Raw genomic sequence first — 21,184 nt, forward strand, 5'->3', positions numbered from 1 at the left:
TGAGGGGAGGGATTGGGGGGGTGAAAGGGGTGGCCAAGGGGTGCAGCCAAGGCAAGGGAGGGTGTTGTGTGTGTATGAGGCAAAAGGGGAGGGGGAGGGGGCGTCTGTTGGGGGGGGGGGGTGTCTTGGGGGCAAAGGGGGAGGGGAGGACGTGTGTGTGGGGCTGGCTTGGGGGCATAAAGGGGGGTGTTTGGGTGCGTGTGGGGGGAGGGGCTATAAGTAGCACTAATAAATAAATTTTTAAATCATTTCACACTCCCTACCTATCCTCCTCTGTTCTCTTGCTAGATTCTTGTCTATTCGTCTCTTCTCTCCTCTCTTGCTTCCCTCTCTCTCCTTTTCTTTCCTCTCCTCTCCTTTCTTGTAACTCCCTCCCTCTCTCTCCTCTCCTTCCCTCTCTTCATCTCTCCTTTTTTGTCCATCCCTCCTTCACCTCTCCTTTTGTCTCCTCTCCTCTCCTTTCTTGTCCCTCCCCTCTCCTCTCCATCACTTTCCTTTTTTGTCCATCCATCCCTCTCCTCAGTTATAGTAATTACTTGTCCCTCCTTTCCTGTTCTATATCTCAATATTTTTTGTCCTCCACTTTGGTCCTATTCCAAGTAATATTTTAAGTCTCCATCTTTTTCTCTCTCAATTTGCATCATGGCCGCCACTATAATGTTTTGCTCTCGAACTAGATCCTCTTTTTTTGTCTTGCTAGTAGACAATGGGAAAGCCATTGTGAGTGATCATACTTGCAAAGATTACCAGGAGCAGAAGCCACATTCACAGCATTGGTGGCGGTGCAAGCCAATGTGTTGGATTCATTCACAGTGGAGGTAACCCCATACCGTGATGTGGAAGGTAGAGATTCTTACATTCTTGAAGAAAGTATACGAGGTAATGTCCATGCACCTTGAGAGCAACCTACTAATTCAATGAGATTCTCCCAGTACATTGTTCTCAATTCTCCCTTTTATGTTAAGTAGATCATTTCAATGTTTTAGTAAGGTACATTGTTAAACGTGTCTAAGGTTGCTTAGTCTACAAAATGCAGGCCATCACACAATGAAGATGATGCATACAGGAGTGCCTAGGAGCTAGCAATAAGCAGTTACAGTGGGACTCGATCTCCAGAAAAGTGAGCATCTACTTCAAAGGAAGCTCTGACTTTCGAGGCTGCTTGCAACTTCTCAAACCGAAACACATCTCGTTGCAGCACTGTTTTGGGTGTTGAGGATGTTATGAAATGGGTGCCTATGGGGATGATGAGAGGTTCATTGGACAATGTTCCTTCCAAGTTGAACACAGTAAGCTTCCAAGTTGAACATAGTAAGATTCTAATCTTCAAGCATCGGTGTTAGGGGTGCCCTTACTACCAATGAGGAGAAGGCAAAGAGTTCTTCAATTCACAACCCTCAAGCAAGGACCCACCTTCATTGGGCACTCCCAGGGAGCCAATCAATCTTGATAGCCCTCGACTTGGTCCAATGGAGAGATTGCAAAGGAACCTAATAAGTATTTTGTTGGCCACCAAGCAATCAAACACTTTGACAAGGCCTTTGCAACAATCACCTTGGATAAAAAGAGTAAAAACTTCCAAGGATGTACAATGGAAACATCATATTTGAGTTTCCACCAACATTTGGAAAGTTGGCCCCAATGGATGCCATGGAGCACAAGTATGATGGGCACCTATGGACAAAAGCACGCACAAGAAATATAAAATTTGTAGGGGTTGTATGCATAAGCTATTGTGTGGGTGTTCTTGAGTGCCAAAGGTTGATGTGCCCATGTTACAAGGCAACAAGTGTTGGGATAAATGTGATCAAGGGCTTGCTCTAAGGTGCATATGTGCATCTAGGGGAGTCACATGTGTGTGTGTGTGTGTGTGTGTGTGTGTGTGTGTGTAATAGAAGAACCTAGTGCTATGAGGTGTTTAGACCATGACATAAGTGATGATGTAAGTGCAAAGGCCCCCACATGGGAGGTTCCTTTGATTTAAGCAGTTTCTATGATGATTGCCACTGATGTAGACAAGGTGCCTATGATCTAGGCCACTCTCTTCCCATTTCTATAAGAGAGATTCACCTCTCTCACAATCAAAAGAACATACTTTTGGTTTGCATCTTGTGTTCTCACTTCTCTTCCAAGATGCATCTCTTCTATCCCACATTTTCCAACACTTGGTATCAAAGCCCCTAGGTTCTAGAGAATCCATTCTGAAAGTGCCACATCATCATCTTCTCACTCCTACCATCTGTTTTGGAGCAAAAAAGACGTTTTTTGATGATTCCATGTTCCTTTCGACGACGAGACTGAGAGTCTGAAATGACATGTAGAGGCAACCATTCTTGAGTGCTGCTCCTTCAAGCCTTCTTCTCCACACCTCCTTCTCTACACTCCTTTACTCATGGCACCATTCGAGGACTTCTCCAAGTACCAGGTTCACTTAGAGTTGGAGGATGAATATGCAAGCACATGTAGTCTAGGATTGAGGGGAGCTTCCAAAATCCATAGTCTTCATTCGCAAGGAAAGAAGCATCTCAACCTTTGGATAGAAGGATCCTTATATCCTTTAGATCGTGCCAACCAAAAGAGCCCTCGTTTTCATACAATGCATGAGCTAGTTCGGTTTGTTGGAAATGGACATGCGGGATTGCTTGGTTATTGTAATTGGTTAAACAATGCTCAATCAATGGCTATGCAAGCAAGCGAGATGTGCAAAGCCCAAGCAGAGCAGCTAGCACATTTAGGAGATAGCACCATTGTTGCAACACAACTCTCTATGCAAGATCTTCAAAGGAAGAACAAGGATCGGTAAAGCCAAAGCATTGGACTTAGAGAGATAGAAATTACAAGAGTCACTTTCTAAGCTAGCTAAAACCAAAAAAGGCTTGGAAAGATCCATATACAATCAAGTTCAATGAGCCGTAGAGAAGGAACGAGAGAAGGCAGAAGAAGGAGTACAAAAGATGAAAGAAACACCTTTGGGATTGAAGGATAGGAAAAGAAGGTACTTACATAACATGGATGCATTGGCAACCCACTAGTGGTGCTAGAAAGAGGAGAGTTTGGGCTACAAGATTGGTTATCAAATGTTCCAATGAAATTACACTCTTTTGTGCTACACTGTTTGTGACTTAGTTTTTCTTGTATTCTTCTTTAGGAACGTTATGGAAGATGTGATGGGAAGAATGGATTGGGATGATATTGACTGTTCATATGCTCTAGCTAGTTTATTGAAGTCAAGCGATGTCATTGGGATACTAAGGGACCCAAAACACAAGTGCCTACATGTGCGAGTTGTTGAAGCTTGCAACTTGGAATACTGCCAGTGTAAGTCTTGAAGCTTACACATCTGTTTTCAAAATTTTCAAGTCTACTATTTTGGAAAAGTATAAGAAGTCTACAATGCCCCTACCCACACCTTGGTTTGTGAGACATGTACGACAAGAAACAAACCAACGTGTGAAAGAAATGCTTGGAGGATACCATCGCGTAAAGGGCACAATGACTTGGAAGAGTAAAAAGAAGTCTGGCTTGCAAGCAAACCTTTGAGATGAATGCTTTTAACAATGTCTACTTAGATGTTGAGAAACTGCAACAAGCAATGGTCAAATTCTATGGCATGAGAGAAGATGGTAAGAGGAAATCTCATATTTGTCATCAACATGGATGAAACTCAATTGGTGAAAGAACACAAGTTAGAGAGAGTGAGCATTTGTATTATGAATAAAGCCTTAGCCTTTATTCAAGGGAACGAGAAAGTAGAGCAAGATTTCTCAGCGCAATCAGAGAAAGATATATGGTGGCTTGCAGCATTTGAGATTCCGAAAGAGTGCCGTGAGACATTGAAGTGGATGCTTTATTGATGGATGTATGCTATTTTATGATGAGGAACAGCTTTGATACATTGCATTTGATGCACTGATGGTGCTATGCTCTCTTGGGTGAAACATTATTGATGCTTTAAGCCCATGGACATTGTTTATGCTTGAGGCATTTGACTCTTATTAACATTGGGTTTGAAATTGTTTTGTCATTGCAGGTTGATATTTTCTTTTGGGCCAGATTTGCTCATATGGATGCATTGTAGATGCACGAGTCAAATGCATTTTGATTCTTTGAGCCTTTGAGGCTTCGTGATATTACCTTCCATTTTTGGCACACATTTGGGTGCACCTGGTATTTAGTTTGATCCTTAAAATTTTGATGGTACAAACTTTTCTTTGTGGAAAGAAGAGATAAGGGAGTGTTTAGGTGGTGGTGCCAAGAGATGCCACCAGAGATGGACCTGTGTACCAGGATGGTGTGCCGAAGCGGAACCTGACCTGGTGGAGCAGGAGCCACTGGATGAAAAGCATAGAAAAGATTTCGATATCAAAATGTTCGAGAGGACTACGATCAGGGAGTTACTGGAGTATCGTCATCGACGTGTTGGCATTGGGCCGAGATGTGTCGATGAGAGGGGGTATTGGAAAGGTCAACTCCACATCTGTAAGCCCCCATATGAGGAGAGCATGGGGGGGGTGGACCTAGGAGAGATGGTCACATGGGCAACATGATGGTTGCCATGAGAGCAAGGATTAGACAACAATAGAGAGAGGGACAGCACCTCACAACCAAGAGAGAAGAAAAAAGACTGCCACATGGACAACAAACAAGCTGTCATGTGGGCAGCACAAAGATCAAAGCACCAGATGGCAAGGTATTCCCAGGAGATAGACGCCTATGTGGCAAGCCAGGTGGCGAGGATCGCGGGCAAGAAATCGACCTGCAGCAGGCCCTAGATATGTCGCAGCCTACAGAGGGCTGCAAAAGGCAAGGGCATTGGGCAAGCAAAGGGCCTGCAAGAGGCTCCTACAATGGTAGAAGCAACAGCCCAAAAGGGCCTAGCAAAGGCCCTTTTATAGGGCTGGTTGGACCAGCCAACCAAGTCGGCCAGGAGGGAAGTGAACCAACCAGCAATCGGCCATTTAAGGCTGCTGGGTTGGTAGGTTTTCCATCCCTTGGGGGCCTATAAAAGGAGAGGCTTGATGCCTCACAAATCATCCAACCTTGCAGCTTTTGGAGGAGCAGAAAGGAGCACCATATACACCATCCTTGGGCCTTTACACAGGAAGTGAAGGAGAGATGTATTGCTGCAGACTTAGCTTCAGAGAGAGGCTGAACCTAGACTATCTTCTAGGGTAGAAGGTTGCTGAGATCATTCTGGACAAAAAGTCTACAGACACTCGAGGTGGAGCACGCAGGCTCGAGTCTAGAGATTGCACGCGAATAGGAGGACTACCTTGTGGTAAGATCAAAGGACCACACCATTGGTGGGACTCTGGATCTATCTCTTTTGTATTGTGTCCATAGCTTTGGATGGAAATATATTATTTTGGTGGTTTCTACATCTGCCTGGTTCATTGTCTATTGATGAGTCTGCACATCTATGTGATGCACAATTAAGTTAAGAAGTTTGTGATTACACACCCCACACCACACTGTATGAGCTCCTGGGCTATTCTATCAGTCTTCCGCTGTGTGTACGCTCTGTTGGGTCATTTCTAACATTTCCATCCTTGGAGAGTCTTCAAATTAGCTCATGAGAAACTACACTGCTTCTCATGTAATTTAAGAATAACCCTCATCCTTCATCTTCATGCAAATCCCCTTGACATCCTCTTAAATAGGATCTACATAACAGGAGTGGATGAGAGCTTAGCAACATCCCTTGCCAAAAGTCGAGTGAGATATTAAAGTCTGGCTGAGAAATTCTGCGTCTAGAGTACACTTACTTCATTCTCACCTTCCGGCATTGGAATGGATGTATTCAACACATAGGACACCAGTCCTTACTCTTGATGGTTACATTTTACAACACCTCCAATCATGTTGATTTGGCTTACACGTTCTCCTCTATTCCTTGGGTCGGGGGTCTGTTGGTCCTGCCCAATTTACATTCTAGTCAGGGTGCATCTATCTCTGTGCCTAGATTGCGTTCAGCGACTTTATAATTTCTGCTTGTACACAAAGGAGGCAGACACGATGGATTGCTGCTGTAAGAGCCTCTGGGTCACAGATGAAAGGCATTTCTCACACCAATACATATTAAAGAGCGGTACTTGCATGTGTATGGCTCCTACACAAAGGAGCCAGCAGCAATGGATCACTGTAAAAGTTTCTATGTTGCAGCTGCAAGAACACAGTGGCTATTGTATGTCTATCGCTCCGTGATGGTGGGTTGAGATTATTCAAGGTGGACTAAATTGCCAGGACTTGCATAGATATTTGCCAGGAGCACATATGAAGCACCAGATGCTGGGTTCAACTGGACAAGCTGCCGGAAGCATCTCGGACCCAATTCTGCATCTCTGAAAGCTTTGCAGGCGCTCAGCAAAGCTGTCCACATTCCTTCGGATGGAGGACATGCAAGACTTTCAAGAAATTCCTCTGCCTCATGCAGATGCCCTGATCTCGCAAAAAGATCAACCAAGCAAATAAAATGCTCTACTATCGGTACAATGCCATATTCTTTTTGCATCACCTTCAAATACTCCTGGCCCTTGAATATCAGGTTGGTATGGCTGCACGCAATAAGAATAGATGTGAACGTAATGCTATTTGGCTTGATGCCTTGTTCTTGCATGTCCTCAAAACACTGTAAAGCCATGTTACCTTTATGGTTCACACCATATCCTTTTATCATTGCAGTCCAAGACACAACATCTGGACTTGGCAGCTTGTGAAAGACTTCCCATGCCTCTGGAAGTGAACCACATTTCCCATACATGTCAACCAAAGCATTGCAGACAGAAAGATCTCTTCCAAATCCCTTTTTTGCAACCTCAGCATGTATTTCTTGGACCTTGCCTAAGGCTCCCATGTTTCCACAGGCTTTCAAGACACAAACATACGTGCCAGCATTTGGAGAGACGCCCTCTAACTGCATCTGTTCAAAACATTTCACTGCATCTTGAACAGGTCCATGTTCAGCATATCCTGCAATGAGGGCAGTCCATGACACAACATTTTGAGCTGGCAGCTTGCAAAATATATTTTGTGCCTCTGAAAGAGAGCCACATTTGGCATACATGTCAACTAAAGTGCTCCCCACAAAAAGGTCACTTTCGAACCCCTTTTGTGCAATCTTGCCATGTATTTCTCGGCACTTTTCTACAGCTCCCATGCTACCACAAGCTTTCAAGACATGAGCAAATGTAATAGGATTTGCAGAGATGCCCTCCAGTTGCATCTGTTCAAAACATTTCAGTGCTTCCTCACAAGGTCCATGTTCAGCATATCCTGCAATTAGTGCATTCCAGGGAACAACATTTCGAACTAGAAGCTTGTCAAAGACTTCTTGCGCCTCAGAAAGTGAGCCACATTTGGCATAGATGTCAACCAAAGTGCTGCTAACAAAAACATTCCTTTCATATCCCCTTCGTGCAATCTCATCATGTATTTTCTGGCCCTTGCTTAAGGCTCGCATGCTGCCAGAAGCTTTTAAGATGCAAGCAAATGTGATAGCATTCGGAGAGACAGCCTCCAGTTGCATCTGTTCAAAACATTTCAGTGCTTCGTGACAAGGTCCCTGTTCAGCATATCCAGCAATTAGTACATTCCATGACACAACATCTCGAACTGGAAGCTTGTCAAAGACTTCCCGTGCCTCTGAAACTGAACCACATTTGGCATACATGTCGACCAAAGTGTTGCTGACATTAAGGTCCTTTCCATATCCCTTTTGTACAATTTCTGTATGTATTTCTCGCCCCTTGTCTATGGCTCTCATGCTGGCACAAGCTTTCAAGACATAAGCAAGCGTGATAGCATCTGCAGAGACACCCACTGATTGCATCTGTTCAAAACATTTCAGTGCTGCCTCACCTGGTCCATGTTCAGCGTATCCTGCAATTAGGGCATTCCATGACACAATGCTGCGAAGTGGCAGCTTGGCAAAGGCTTCCTGTGAATCTATAATTGCACCACATTTGGCATACATATCGACCAAAGTGCTGCCAACAAAAAGACCTCTTTCGTATCCCCTTTGTGCAATCTCAGCATGTATTTCTCGACCTCTTTCCACATCTTTCAGCCTAGCACAAGCTTTTAGTAAGGCTGTAAGCGTGTAACTGCTAGGATGTACGCTATCGTTTTGCATTTTCTGGTACAACTCAAAAGCATGCTGCTCTTGCCCACATTTGATATACCCTAATATAAGAGAAGTCCATGAAGGCTCATTCCGATAAATCAACCTGTTGAAAACCTGCTGAGCAAGGGACATACTTCCACATTCCACAAGCATTGGCACCATGTAATTTCCAAGAGTCCTATGAGCTTCCAGCCCGTTATTGCAGATGTGTGCAAGCAGGCTCTTGGCATGCGCTAGGTTTTTCTTTTTCCTCCATTTCTGCAAAATGCAAATGTAGTCCTCAATCAAAGGCACGTCAGCCTTCCAGTCCAGACTACTTAGTGTCTCCCCTACGCTCAGCACTTCCCAACCACGCCACTCTTGTGTTTCTTGTGCAACCAGCTGTACTACAGATGCTAAACTGGGCTTGGACAAATTACCGGACCGGGGTTCTGCAAAACCACGATCTCCACAATTTGGGCATTCGTGTTCTTTCTTTGCATGCAAAGCAGACGTTTCGCTCTCATTGATTCCCTGGCTTCCCCCATTCCGTACCCCACGCATATCGTTAACCCAACCTTGGAGGTAAATGCGGTCTACACACAGACCCTCCTTAGTAAATTTAAGCACGCCTGAAATCTGCAGGGTTTGTCTGTCAAAACTAATCAAATACTCGTCAGACGAATTTCAGTTAAAAAGCACAATGTTCAATTACTTTATCTTGAGGTGAGCATATCTTATTGTCACAGCCATTGATCACTACCTGTAAGTCAATTGCGCTTTCTATCTGCCGGCAGGAACACGCTAAGATCCTAAAATGAAAAGGAAGAGGTCTCTCCAGCGAACCTGTTACCTGGACTCGAAGTACTCAGTAGAACGCCAGCCAAGTTATGCTGTCCGACTGTGCTTTTTGGCAGCTGAAAAAGTGATAGCGGATCAGACATGTCGCGTCCTGGCCTACTATATGCCACTGACATTGCGAATATGAAGGTGCAGGCGAGGCGATCGAGAGGCCCTGGCTGTTGATTCGGAGCAAAGTTCCTCTTCCTGCTTGTGCCAGCCTGTTCGGGTGTAGGGTTGAGATGCGCGCTGCGATGCACCTCTGGTGAAGCTCAAGATGGGGTAAACAGCATGGGCGGTCCCAAGAAGAAGAAGCAGCGGCAGCAGTAGCACATCATGCAAGGCTGTATGGACTCTTTGCCATCTACTGGTATGTTACTATCTTATATTAGCGGCCATTCCGAATGCTGCTTCGACTGGTTTCATGAGTGATCTTATCTGTTCTCTCTTCTCTCTTCTCTCTTATATTCCTTAAGGCGCTTAATACCACACCTCGCAGGGAGGATTTCTAGAGCTTCGGAGGAGGAGGGAGGTTCGGGAGCCTAATCGGAGGCTTAGAGGAGAGAGTCCACGTAATAAATTGCAGAATATCTCTCTATAATGTTGCACTTAATGACAATTTAAATGTATTAAAAAAATTATAGTTAAGTTTAATTACAGGTAAATTAATAAAAGCATCGGACGAGTCACCACGTGGCATCGCCAGCAACACAAAACCAACAGACAGGCCCACAGAGCAATGTGACTAAGCGTGCAATCGCCACATGGCCAAACCAGAGGACTGGCCGCGTAGCAGGGGCAGAGGTAGTAGCACGACAGCAGCAGCAGAGACAATGTGGCGGCAGTGGTACGAGCAAAGTAAGTGTGCGTCAGAATCCAGGGCGCAGACTGATAGTGCAGGAGCACGACGTAGAGCGATTCCTTGGGCCACATGGCAAAGGCTCTGAACTGTCACAGTTGCGCAGGCTGACAGCGCGAGAGCAAGGCGCAAAGTGAGGATGCGAAGGGCCCATGTGGCACATAGCTTGGAGCCTCACGCAGTCAGAGCAGCTACCAAAGATTAATTACAAGGCCTATGATGTGGCATGCATGCATGCAGAATGGTCAGAGCCACGTGGCAACGTGCAGGTAGGGCGGCATGATCAAAGGTGCCACGTGGCAGAGCACAGCTAGAGGAGGTAGACTGTGTGCGAGGCAGAGAGCCAGAGACTGTGCGGGACTGGAGAGCAACGTGGCGAAGGCACGAACGGCGAGGCTATAGACGGAGGCCGAGAGAAGCGAGTTCCGTAAGACGATGTGGCCGCTGGCGTAGTACAAGGCGAGGTGGCGGCATGGGCTACAAAAGACATCCGGTGACGTGGTCTGTCAACTTGTGGAACGAGAAGTGCCACATGGCGCAATGGTGATGTGGACTGTGAGGAGTAGACTACTGTGGAACTACCACATCAACCAGTCACATGGCGCATCTCCCACACGTCCGCTAGCCTGCCACATGGCAAAGACTATGAGTCAATCAGAAGGACTGCAGAGACAATGACATGGTGGAGAGTGCGCGACGGACTCGCATCAGGCAGATTGCGGAGACAATGGCCATCTAGAGAAAGAGGCAGACTGCCACATGAGATTCCGCTGCATGGGGACCGTTGAGTTTTCAAACCGCCACATGATCAAACATCAAGACATAATGTTTGATGTGCCTCCCCAGCCGCCTCCTTTTGCATTTAACCAACCTAGGTTCAAGAAAATTTTCTCAAGCAGGCCATGATCAAAGAGGCAGACTGTCACATGGAGTCATGTAGACTGCCACATGGCACACAATGGACTGGAGGTAGACTACCACATGGCGCGTGACAGACTAGAGTCAGGCAGATTGTGCCATCGAGAGAGAGAGAGAGAGAGAGAGAGAGAGAGAGAGAGAGAGAGAGAGAGGTTATAACTATTTATATAGACATATTTATTTCAATTTATATTTATATTAAAATCTTTATATATTTATATTAACATATTTATTTATTTCTATTTATATTTATATTAATATCTATACATATAACCAAAATAAAGAGGTATATATCTAAACAAATATATTTAAATAAATAAATATATGTATTTAAACAAATTTGTATTTATCTCATTATATAACTATATAAACAAATATATATAAACACACACACACACGCACACACACACATATAGAGAGAGAGAGAGGGAGGGAGAGAGATTATAAACTATATATATATATATATAATATGTTAAAATATATTTATATTTATATTTATATTTATATAAAGATCTTAATGTAAATTGAAATTGAAATTGAAATAGATATGCTCTCTCCTTCCCCACCCCTTCACCCCCCCGAGTGAGAGAGAGAGAGAGAGAGAGAGAGAGAGAGAGAGGAGCATATATATTTCTATTTATATTAATATCTTTATATATATACACAAATATTTATAAATATTATATAGATAGATAGATAGAGAGAGAGAGAGAGAGAGAGAGAGAGGGAGGGAGGGACGGAGGGACGGTGGGAGAGAGAGAGGGACACAGAGAGAGAGACAGACAGACAGATAGATAGACAAACAAAGAGGAGAGAGAGAGAGAAAGAGATAGAGAGAGATCTATATTATATATAAGATATTTGTTTAGGTGTTAGATTAATTTGTGTTTAGTTTATATATCGTAGACTATGTAACGTTGAAGCATCCTAGACAGAGAGAGATAGAACTAGACACACAGAGAGAGAGAGAGGTTATAACTATTTATGTACACATATTTATTTCAATTTATATTTATATTAAAATATTTATATATTTTTGTATATTTATATTAACATATATATTTATTTCTATTTCTATTTATATTAATATAAACAAATTTATATTTATATAAACAAATTTATATTAATATAAACAAATTTATATTTATCTCATTATATAACTATATAAACAAATATATATATAAACAAACACACACACACACACACACACATAGAGAGAGAGAGAGGGAGAGAGATTATAAACTATATACATATATATATATAATATGTTAAAAATATATATTTATTTATTTATATAAAGATCTTAATATAAATAGAAATAGAAATTGAAATAGATATGCTCTCCCCTCCCCCATTCCTTCACCCCCAGAGAGAGAGAGAGAGAGAGAGAGAGAGAGAGGGGGGGGAGGGGGGGAGAGAGAGAGAGAGAGAGAGAGAGAGAGAGAGAGAGGGAGGGAGGGGGAGAGAGAGAGAGAGAGAGAGAGAGAGAGAGAGAGAGAGAGCTATTATATTATATATAAGATATTTGTTTAGTTTTTACATTTTGTGTTTAGTTTATATATGGTAAACTTTTTAAGGTTGAAGCATCCTAGAGAAATGATGTGGCTATGGATCACTTTCGAAAGATACCACATGGTAGCCAAGCATTATATATGGCAAATTAACACATAGACAATGAGAAAGAGAGAGAGAGAGAGAGAGAGAGAGAGAGAGAGAGAGAGAATGCGAAACCTATTTGCAGCTACCATTTTTGTGAAATTTTCCATGGTGGTTTCAAAATGTGTGTTGCTTCACATCCTTCTACTTCACATTCTTCCATCTGATTAAGATTCGTCCTTCTTTCAAATTTAAGATTCGTCCTGATTAAGATTCGTCCTTCTTTCAAATTTAAGATCTAGAAAAGGCTCACAAGGGCTCCATCCATTTGTAGCCAAGGGTAGAATCCTCAATCCATCTCCTATCTTACACAAATTATAGTTATGCAAAGCATGCATACTCCACCTCTCACTCCCCTTTTCCCCCTCCCCTCTTCTCATGGATGCTTTTTGCTCTAAAATTGAAAGCCATAGCCATAGTGACTCTAGCAATGAATCCAAAGGAGATTCAATTTCAATATGAAATGGGAAAGAAGGCCATATCCATAGTGACTCTAGCAATGAATCCAAAAGAAGGCCATAGCCATAGTGACTCTAGCAATGAATCCAAAAGAGACTCAATTCTAGTTTGAAATGGGAAAGAAGGCCATATGCATAGTTACTCTATTCAACCCAATGAATGCTTGCCTCTCTTTTCTATTCCTACTACTATGTCCTCACAGTAGCCTTCATGGAACTTTCTGCCTTACGATTCTTACACACATCTCATCAGCCATCTCTTGGTGATCTTTCCTCTTTAGTCATTTGCACCTCTCAACAAAATGTTTACAGATACTATGCCACACATGTTTAGCATCACACCAAGAAATTGATTTCATTAGCTTCAGGTGACTGAACTACTTTGAGAACTCTCTTCTCAAAAGATGGTGTTCATCTCGTTTAAGGTGTCAACCACAACTCCTTGCAAATAGTGCCCACTCTACTCATTGTCATTGCCCAACAGCTTTCATCCCTCCTCTCGATTTGAGCTTGGAACTCCTTCAAATACAAATGACCATGGCTAGCAACCCATTCCTCTGTGTTCTTGTCAATTCTGAAAAGGGTGTGCATCTGAGATCTTGAGGAAAGCCAAACCATGAAGTCATTTGCATTAGCAAACACCGTCCAATTCTTCACCCACAAATGCAAAATCAAGTGCATGAAGTTGTATGTGAAAAGCTCTCTCTCTCTCTTTCTCTCTCTCTCTCTCTCTCTCTCTCTCTCTTCGCTCTATATTTTATATATTTATATATACACACACATATATATACATAAATAAATTAATTAATAAGTATAGACACACATATATACATAAATCTCTCTCTCTCTCTCTCTCTCTCTCTCTCAATGACCACTATGCCTCAGTTCATCTGCATTGTGCTTCACTTGATAAACCCACTTACAACCAATTGCATTCTTGTCTTTAGGCAAAGGCACCCATTCCCATGTAGCATTTGCTTCCAAGGCATCCATTTTTTCATCCATGGCTTTCTCCCATTTTTCTTTTCCCATGGCTTGCTCAAAAGAAGTGGATTATGGTTCCTGTATCACTTTGACCATATGGGCATAGTGAATGGCTGTAAATCCCAACTTCCAAAAATATCAATTGTAGAAAACTTCCCTCTATTACAACCAGTATGAGCTCTTGCAGGGAGGGCTAAGAGAGCAAATGCAAGGAGAGGGGAGGGGGACGTGGAGTTGAGGTGAGGGGGAATGTCCCACAAGGTGGAAAGAAGGCAGGAGGGTTGAGAGAGGAGTCGTACAAGGAGGGGTGGTGAGCGGAGGTGAGGCCATAAGAATAGAGGAGGTTAGGGGAGGGGCCACAAGGAGTGGGGGGATGATGGTCAACCATGAGGTGATGTGAGGTTAGGGAGCAATGAGGAGGAGAGGAGATGTGAGGGGTCTAACAATTCAGTAGTTGCAGGGAGGGGGTGATAGTTATGAAGGGAGAGAGACTAGAGGGTCCATGAAGCTATGAGGGGAATCGAGAGAGGTAAAGAGGAAGGGTGGCCAGATAGCTAGGAAGAGAGGAGAGAAGACAGAGAATCCCAAGTTCCACTTTGCTTTAGCCAATTTTGGATTCTCCTTACCAAGGTCCTATGAATTGTGCCGTCAATACCATACAAGCTTATGGACCACTTAGCTATGTCCCTACTCTAACTAGACAAGGCCCCTTAATCATCGTCGGCCCTTTGTCACCCTTGAGCTTGAGATTGCCCTAGAGTTAATATTTTTTCTCTCCTCTAAATGAAGGGTTAGGGGAGAGAACAGACCTACCAATGATCCATCGTGCCACTGATCTTCTGATGCTATTATTTCCGGTGCCTCTTCTAGCTACTACACTGCTATTGGGGATGGAGCTATGACAATGTAGTGGGAGTCATGTAGATTGCAATGGCAATTGCAAGCTATAGGAGAGAAGCTATATGATGCCAATTGTGGGATGCGATATGGAGAGTTGACGATGGAGATTTACAAATGTAGGAATTTGGACATGGAGATGGGAATTGCAAAGGTCGAAAGGAAAAAGGAGGAGGGAGGAGGGAGCTATGGAAATGGAAATGCTTGAAAGGCAAGAAAGAAGAAGAAGAGAAGGCAAGTGTCCCTACACACATGCATGTGCACATGTGTATGTATGCATATCTATGCACATGTGGATGTTTTTTAATCTACGTATGCATACACATGTGAGGGTGTGTTGACATGTGTATGCTGATTCTCTAGGCATGTGTGAGTGTGCCTCTATGTGTGGTGTTATTATATACATGTATGTCTCTACGTGTGTATGTTTTTGTTTATATGGGTGAGTAAACACACAAGATATCCACAAGATACACACACATCATTGACCCCATGGGCACTTAGATAGTAGATGTGCACACTAAAACATGCCCAAAGGCCCAAGACACATATATGTGCAGACACACCATGACCTATTCGCACACATAGGCACACACACACATATGCATGTATAGACAAATATACATGAGCATATATACACTTGAGCATGTGAACACATTTGTGATATACAAGTGTATGTGTGTGTCACATATATACATAGATAGATAGATTGAGAGAGAGAGAGAGAGAGAGATTATTAGAGAGAGAGAGAGAGAGAAAAAAAAAATTATGTGAATAAATGCACTATTAGGTCTTCATTGGGGTTTGATTTGAAAACTTACTATGAACATGATCCAAATGTTGAGATTTGTAAACTTTCACATGGAGAGAGAGAGAGAGAGATGGTACCAAAATCACTTTTTCCCAACTGAAAATAATTTAAAGATCCAATTTGAAATTTCATTTAAAAGCATTCATATTGAGATTTGTAAATAAAAGCTATAGTTTTATTCCTTGGAATTAAAGGCACCCTAGGATCCAAACCTTGAGACCTAGTGGAGTGGGTCTCTAACCCGTCATAGACAAATTTTTATTTATATTTTAATATTTAGTGGGGTGTGTGTGTGTGTGTGTGTGTGTGTGTGTGTGTGTGCACGCACGCTCACATATGTGCATGCATGCATGTTGTTATGTCTGTATAAGTTCTGCACAAATTGTCTTAAAGTTCCTCAAAGTTTGAGATATATAAATGAAACCTTAAATTTATTAAACACAATCTATGATCGCAACCTTGAGACCCAATGGAGTGGGTCTCTAGCCCGTCATAGACGGGTCAGGTTTCTCATTGAATGAATATACCTTAACGATTGTTATGGACTAGTACATACTTTGGGGAGAGTGTTGTGCATTCCTCCAACTGTAGGAAAAGAAGTCTTGGCCTAAGGTTTGCTTATTAGAGAGGGACCCCCATCTCATCTTCAGCTCACGACCCCCAACTGCTCGGAGATTCTTTTATATGTCAAATTCTTGATGCTTGCTTCAAATGCAGGAACGCTCGACACTTTGCATGTGATTGCCCTATGCGTACCTCCACTGAGCTAATGGGGGATGGAGTTCATGATATCGGGAGACCTCACGATGAACGAGCATAGGCTTCCCTCAGACTACTCCTCATCGGAATACTATTGGGTCTATGCAGAAGTGCTAAAAGTCTTCATTCATGTGGCCTGCCGAGAGAGAGGGGGGGGGGGGGCGAAAAAGATGGGATGCAAATAGCAAGTGCAACTTAGCCCAATCATAACAAGGTGAATGATATTTAATCATTCATAAGGGCTAGTTAAATACATTCAACATGCCTACTAGGCAAATTAAAAGCGAAAGAGAGAGAGAGAGAGAGAGAGAGAGAGAGAGAGAGAGAGAGAGAGAGAGGGGAAAAAAAAGATGGGATGCAAATAGCAAGTGCAACTTAGCCCAATCATAACAAGGTGAATGATATTTAATCATTCATAAGGGCTAGTTGAATACATTCAACAGGCCTGCTAGGCAAATTAAAAGCAAGAGAGAGAGAGAGAGAGAGAGAGAGAGAGAGAGAATGATGGGGCCATCAATGGAAATTTAGCTTCTTAGGCGAAGTACCATCACTTAGACCTGCATGCCAAAAAGCAAAAAAGAATACACTGGAGATAATGTGTAAGAAAACTAGGGGAGATAAAAGAGAGAGAGAGAGAGGGGGGGGGGGTAGGTTGAGGTGGGAAGTTGGACCAATCATAAAATTTAGGATTCTCACAAAAAAAAAAATTCTGAATTTTAGCTTCTTACAAAAGAACCTCCACTTAGACCTACCCAAAGGGCATGCCAAAAAGCAAAAAAGAATACACTGGAGATAGGAGAGAGAGAGATAGAGACAGAGAGAGAAAAGCGGGGGAGAGTGGAGAAAAAGGTGGAGGATTTCAAGGGAAAGAAATAGAATGTGGGGAGTTGGACCAATTATAAAATTTAAGACTTTCACAAAAAGTAATTATGAATTTTAGCTTCCTACAGAAGCACCTCCACTTAGACCTACCCATAGGGCAAGCCAAAAATCCAAATGTTCATTCCAAAAATAGGTCTTTTTCTCATCTCCAACTAGAACCTCCAATAAGACCTTCCCGTGATGGCAGGCCAACAAATAGGAGAATAGTAGTGGTAGTGGGCAACCCTGAAGAGCATGTTGACACTGAAGCTCAGGTTCGCAACTTGTAGGCAATTGGTATTTTTGCTTGCCACTCTCGGAAAGCGAGTGAGGACCGGTGATTTCTGACCATCAAGGGGAGAAGTGGTGAGACACATGGTATTCATCTGATAGTTCATGCGATTTTTGAAATAGATCTATCATTAGATCAAAAGAATGAATCATAGGGTGTAGAATTGGTGGTAGATACACACCGTTGATCCAATTTGGATCAGAGGGCCACACGATGCCACGTGTCATCGTGCAGTCTGCCCCTATCTGTGTGATCTCTGTCTCCTTTCGCACCATTAGATGGGTCGATTGATCCAAGGGCTTGGAAAAGGCGCTCCTTGCAAGCCCTTGGATTCAAGACAATTCGATGGCCATAATTAGGCACCATTCCTAGACGATCATAATTATAATGTACCCGATCAATTTGATCCACTACTAGTAATCTAACAGGCCAGCCTACGGAGTATGGATTATCATTATGAAGGAGTCCAAATTTGATAGTCACGATTCACCCTCCGTCGGCCCCAACCCTTGATAGGGAAGGAGGTCGCCCATATGGATGTCAGAGCCAAGGGTCCAATGGAAGCCACCAACCAACGTCAAGGGTAGTAGTCAGATGCCAGTTCTGATCACATGGCGAGGGTTCGGCTACCTCCCAAAGGAGCTAGTGGAACTTCATGACCACCCAAGGTTAATTCTTTTAAGAGTGTCAAAGGGCAAGCTGACTACTCTATTGCTTTCGCGAATCTTTATGCTCCATTATTGGAGCTTATAGAGGATGAAGGAATACTCCCTAATTAGATTGCTCATGAATTCCATCACAGGCATCAACTAGAATGTTACCAGCATTTGCTCTTTTTGGAAACAACGTTCAGTAATGGATATCATCTTCAAATACAAGCCCACTCCCACTGTTTGTGGCTTGCAGGAAGTAAAAATAGGAAATCACAATCTAGATAATCTACACTTGGATGTATATGCGATTTTCTACAATTGCTTCATAAGAGACAAAGGCCGAATTCAAAACTTTTGCCAACACTTCATTTTGCCAACTATGACAGACTCTTTCACTAGATCTCAATATTGCCAGTCAACAAATAATCTTGTTCCTATATATGCTCCCAACATACCACATGCAAGAATTCAGTTGTGGGATACTTTGTGACTTCACTTCGTCAACAAGCCACTTTCCTGGTTGGCGATTGGAACATGATGGCTAATCAACATGATTGTTGTTCTCATGGAATGTGGGAGATTGCTGCCTCTAAACGTATAGCTTAGGCCGAATTATAAAGCTCGCTTTGCTGGTGGATTGGTGTGACTTCACTAAACTAGCTCATCTTCGCCACTTTATGTGGCATAACTAACACATGGCAAGTAGCTAGGCTAGATAGATACTACATATTTGATTAGGCATGGTGGATGGACCCTAAAATGCATGGTGAGCTAATTTCAGGTTCAGTTTATCAGATCATATTGCCATTTGTTTAGGTTTTGCTCCGCTCAGTAGACTAGATCTACCAAAGGCCCCCTACCTTCAAGATGAGCATCTCTTCTTTCTTTTTTTGCAAAAAAAAAGTATGAACTTTAGTACGTGCCCCCTAATAGTGAAAAATCAAAAACTCATTAATTAGTTTGAAGTCCTGTGGCCCTAATTGAATGATTAGCCTAAGTTCTAAAAAATTGCGGCGCTAATCAAACGATTAGGCTAAGTTTCAAAAGATTAATGCAGGACTAGAGAAATGTAGGAGGCAATGAAATGTTTTCTAGGTGCTCCTGGACTCTTTTAATTGTTGCAATATTAGGTAGTGCCTTGCTCTCTAGCTATCAAGGCCAGCTCTGCCTCCTCTCCTAGCTCCATCCTTCCTCTAACACCCCCTTTTCGTCTCTCCCTTGCTTCACATTTCGTTGGGTGAGTTGGAAGGGAAGGCAATGGTGGTTATTGGCACTAGGTCCTGGGCAATCCAAATCCGTCTGAGATCACCCCAATCGTCATCATGCTCTATGTCTTCCCCCAAAGCTCGACTTGAGAGGCTAGTGCCATTGGCATGAAATTCATATGAAAGTTGGCAGAGCTAGTCACAAGGAAGCACATAGATTAGGCAATCAAGGATATAAGGGGCTATGTGCTACACTGATGTAGAAGGATGAGATTGGTGCTACTGTTCAGTATGTTCTATCGAGCGCTGATGAGGTAGCTAGTATGTTCAAGGTTTTCATTGAAGACTAGCAGTTTGAAATGGCAATAGAGAGGAGAGTGGGAGAGGAATCTAGTTGCAAATGTCCAAGGCACCAATGGAGGCCCGACTTGACGGGGGTGGTCTAAATCAAAAGATTCATGGTGGTTGCAACAATTGGAGAAGGAAAAGTTATATAGAAAATGAAAGATTGTATGGTGTAGAACTCTTACAACCACCTTGATCTCTAGCTACAAGGATTGATTTGACTCAACCATAATGATTTTTTTAAATGGGAAAATTTAAGCAGAACTATCCATTTAGCATTGGGAGAAATTTAAAATAATGTTTTATGCACAACTTGTATTCTTACATGTAGAGGACCCCATACAAACGAGCACATCTCCCACAAAACTAGAAATTATAGATGTTCAAATATTTGACCTATGGGATGACCATTGTTACTGTGCTCCATTGGTACAAATTTGCTGAAACAAAAAAAAACTTGAACTATGTTGCCAAAGGGGTATAAAATCCTTGAAAGAAACAAAACTTTTGATACATGCATAATTTGACCTCTTTGATACTAGAAATGAGCTTAAAAGACTCCAAAACCTTGAAAACAACTGCAAACATGGGTACCTTTAGATGAAACCCCAAAATGCCATCTGGAAAAAAAAAATTTGGCACCCTATCTTTATAGCTCACTGGCGAGCTATTATTTTGGCTATTTATGCTTGGCTCAACCACAAATGCAATGATGCTTGGCTACTGCTTGCTTGCCTTTATAGCTTAATGGTGATCTATTGATCCAATGTATTTATGATGAGATCTTGTCCTCTAATAGAACTAGCTCCATGGTTTCCATTGAGTATTTCCTATGTTTATGAAATATATTGCTTGGTTTTATTATTAGTTATACTTGCATGGTGATATGCAAGAATTATAACTAGCCCCACTAGCTATAAAATTCACACATAAAAATACTTGAAAAACTCGCAATCTCGCAAAAAATTTACTTGCAAAATGTCAATACCGTCTTCCAGTGGATGGGTATGATGTCAGGTTGCCAATTTCCTTGAGCCCGTAAGTCCCATTGTTTCACAATAGGAAGCTTTATTATTATGACATTCATTTACTTTCAAAGAGCTACAATATCTTGTCAATTCCATGGCTACTAAGAAGGCCCAGGTCTAGACGGGATTCCCATTGACTTCTATCAGTACTATTGGGATTTGTGTGGGCATGATCTCACTAATTTGCTTAATCATTATTGTGCAATGGGGCAGCTCCCACCATCAGTTAATAGTGGTGTCACATGATCATATCCATCAATGCGTACTTTAATGATTCGTTTTTCCTCAAGCGCTCTATTTGCCAGGATGTCCGCTTGCATCTCTCCTTTTTTCCTATTGTAACTGAGCCCTTACTTTGCTATCTGGACCATCACATTGCCAAAGGCTTTCTTCGAGGTTAACCCATAATCAATTTTCATAGATGATGATGTCAATGTACTAGAGGCTAACCATTGTAATCTAGACACACTCATGGGCATATATGATGCATTTATTGTTGTCTTTTATTCATGGATTA

The 21,184-nt window shown here is 42.5% G+C and overlaps 1 protein-coding gene across 3 annotated transcripts; it reads right to left on the reverse strand.

Moving 5' to 3' along the window:
* Positions 1-5,521: 5,521 nt before the first annotated feature.
* On the reverse strand, positions 5,522-9,487 carry LOC147880770 (pentatricopeptide repeat-containing protein At2g33680-like). 3 transcript variants are annotated; one of them, XM_087370423.1, is made up of 2 exons: positions 8,948-9,487; positions 5,522-8,753 (listed from the first exon to the last, which is right to left on the reverse strand). In XM_087370423.1, exons 1-2 carry the CDS (start codon positions 9,076-9,078, stop codon positions 6,218-6,220), a joined length of 2,667 nt encoding a protein of 888 aa, XP_087226549.1. In that variant the 5' UTR covers positions 9,079-9,487; the 3' UTR covers positions 5,522-6,217. The 3 variants fall into 3 exon arrangements, with proteins under 3 accessions (XP_087226549.1, XP_087226551.1, XP_087226550.1); XM_087370425.1 differs by having other exon boundaries at positions 5,522-8,740; positions 8,955-9,094; XM_087370424.1 differs by having other exon boundaries at positions 8,955-9,084.
* Positions 9,488-21,184: the final 11,697 nt, after the last annotated feature.

Source organism: Dipteris shenzhenensis, chromosome 32 (assembly GCF_047967505.1).
Source record: "Dipteris shenzhenensis isolate YYH24624 ecotype China chromosome 32, Dip_SZ_1.0, whole genome shotgun sequence".
Classification (NCBI taxonomy): Eukaryota; Viridiplantae; Streptophyta; class Polypodiopsida; order Gleicheniales; family Dipteridaceae; genus Dipteris; species Dipteris shenzhenensis.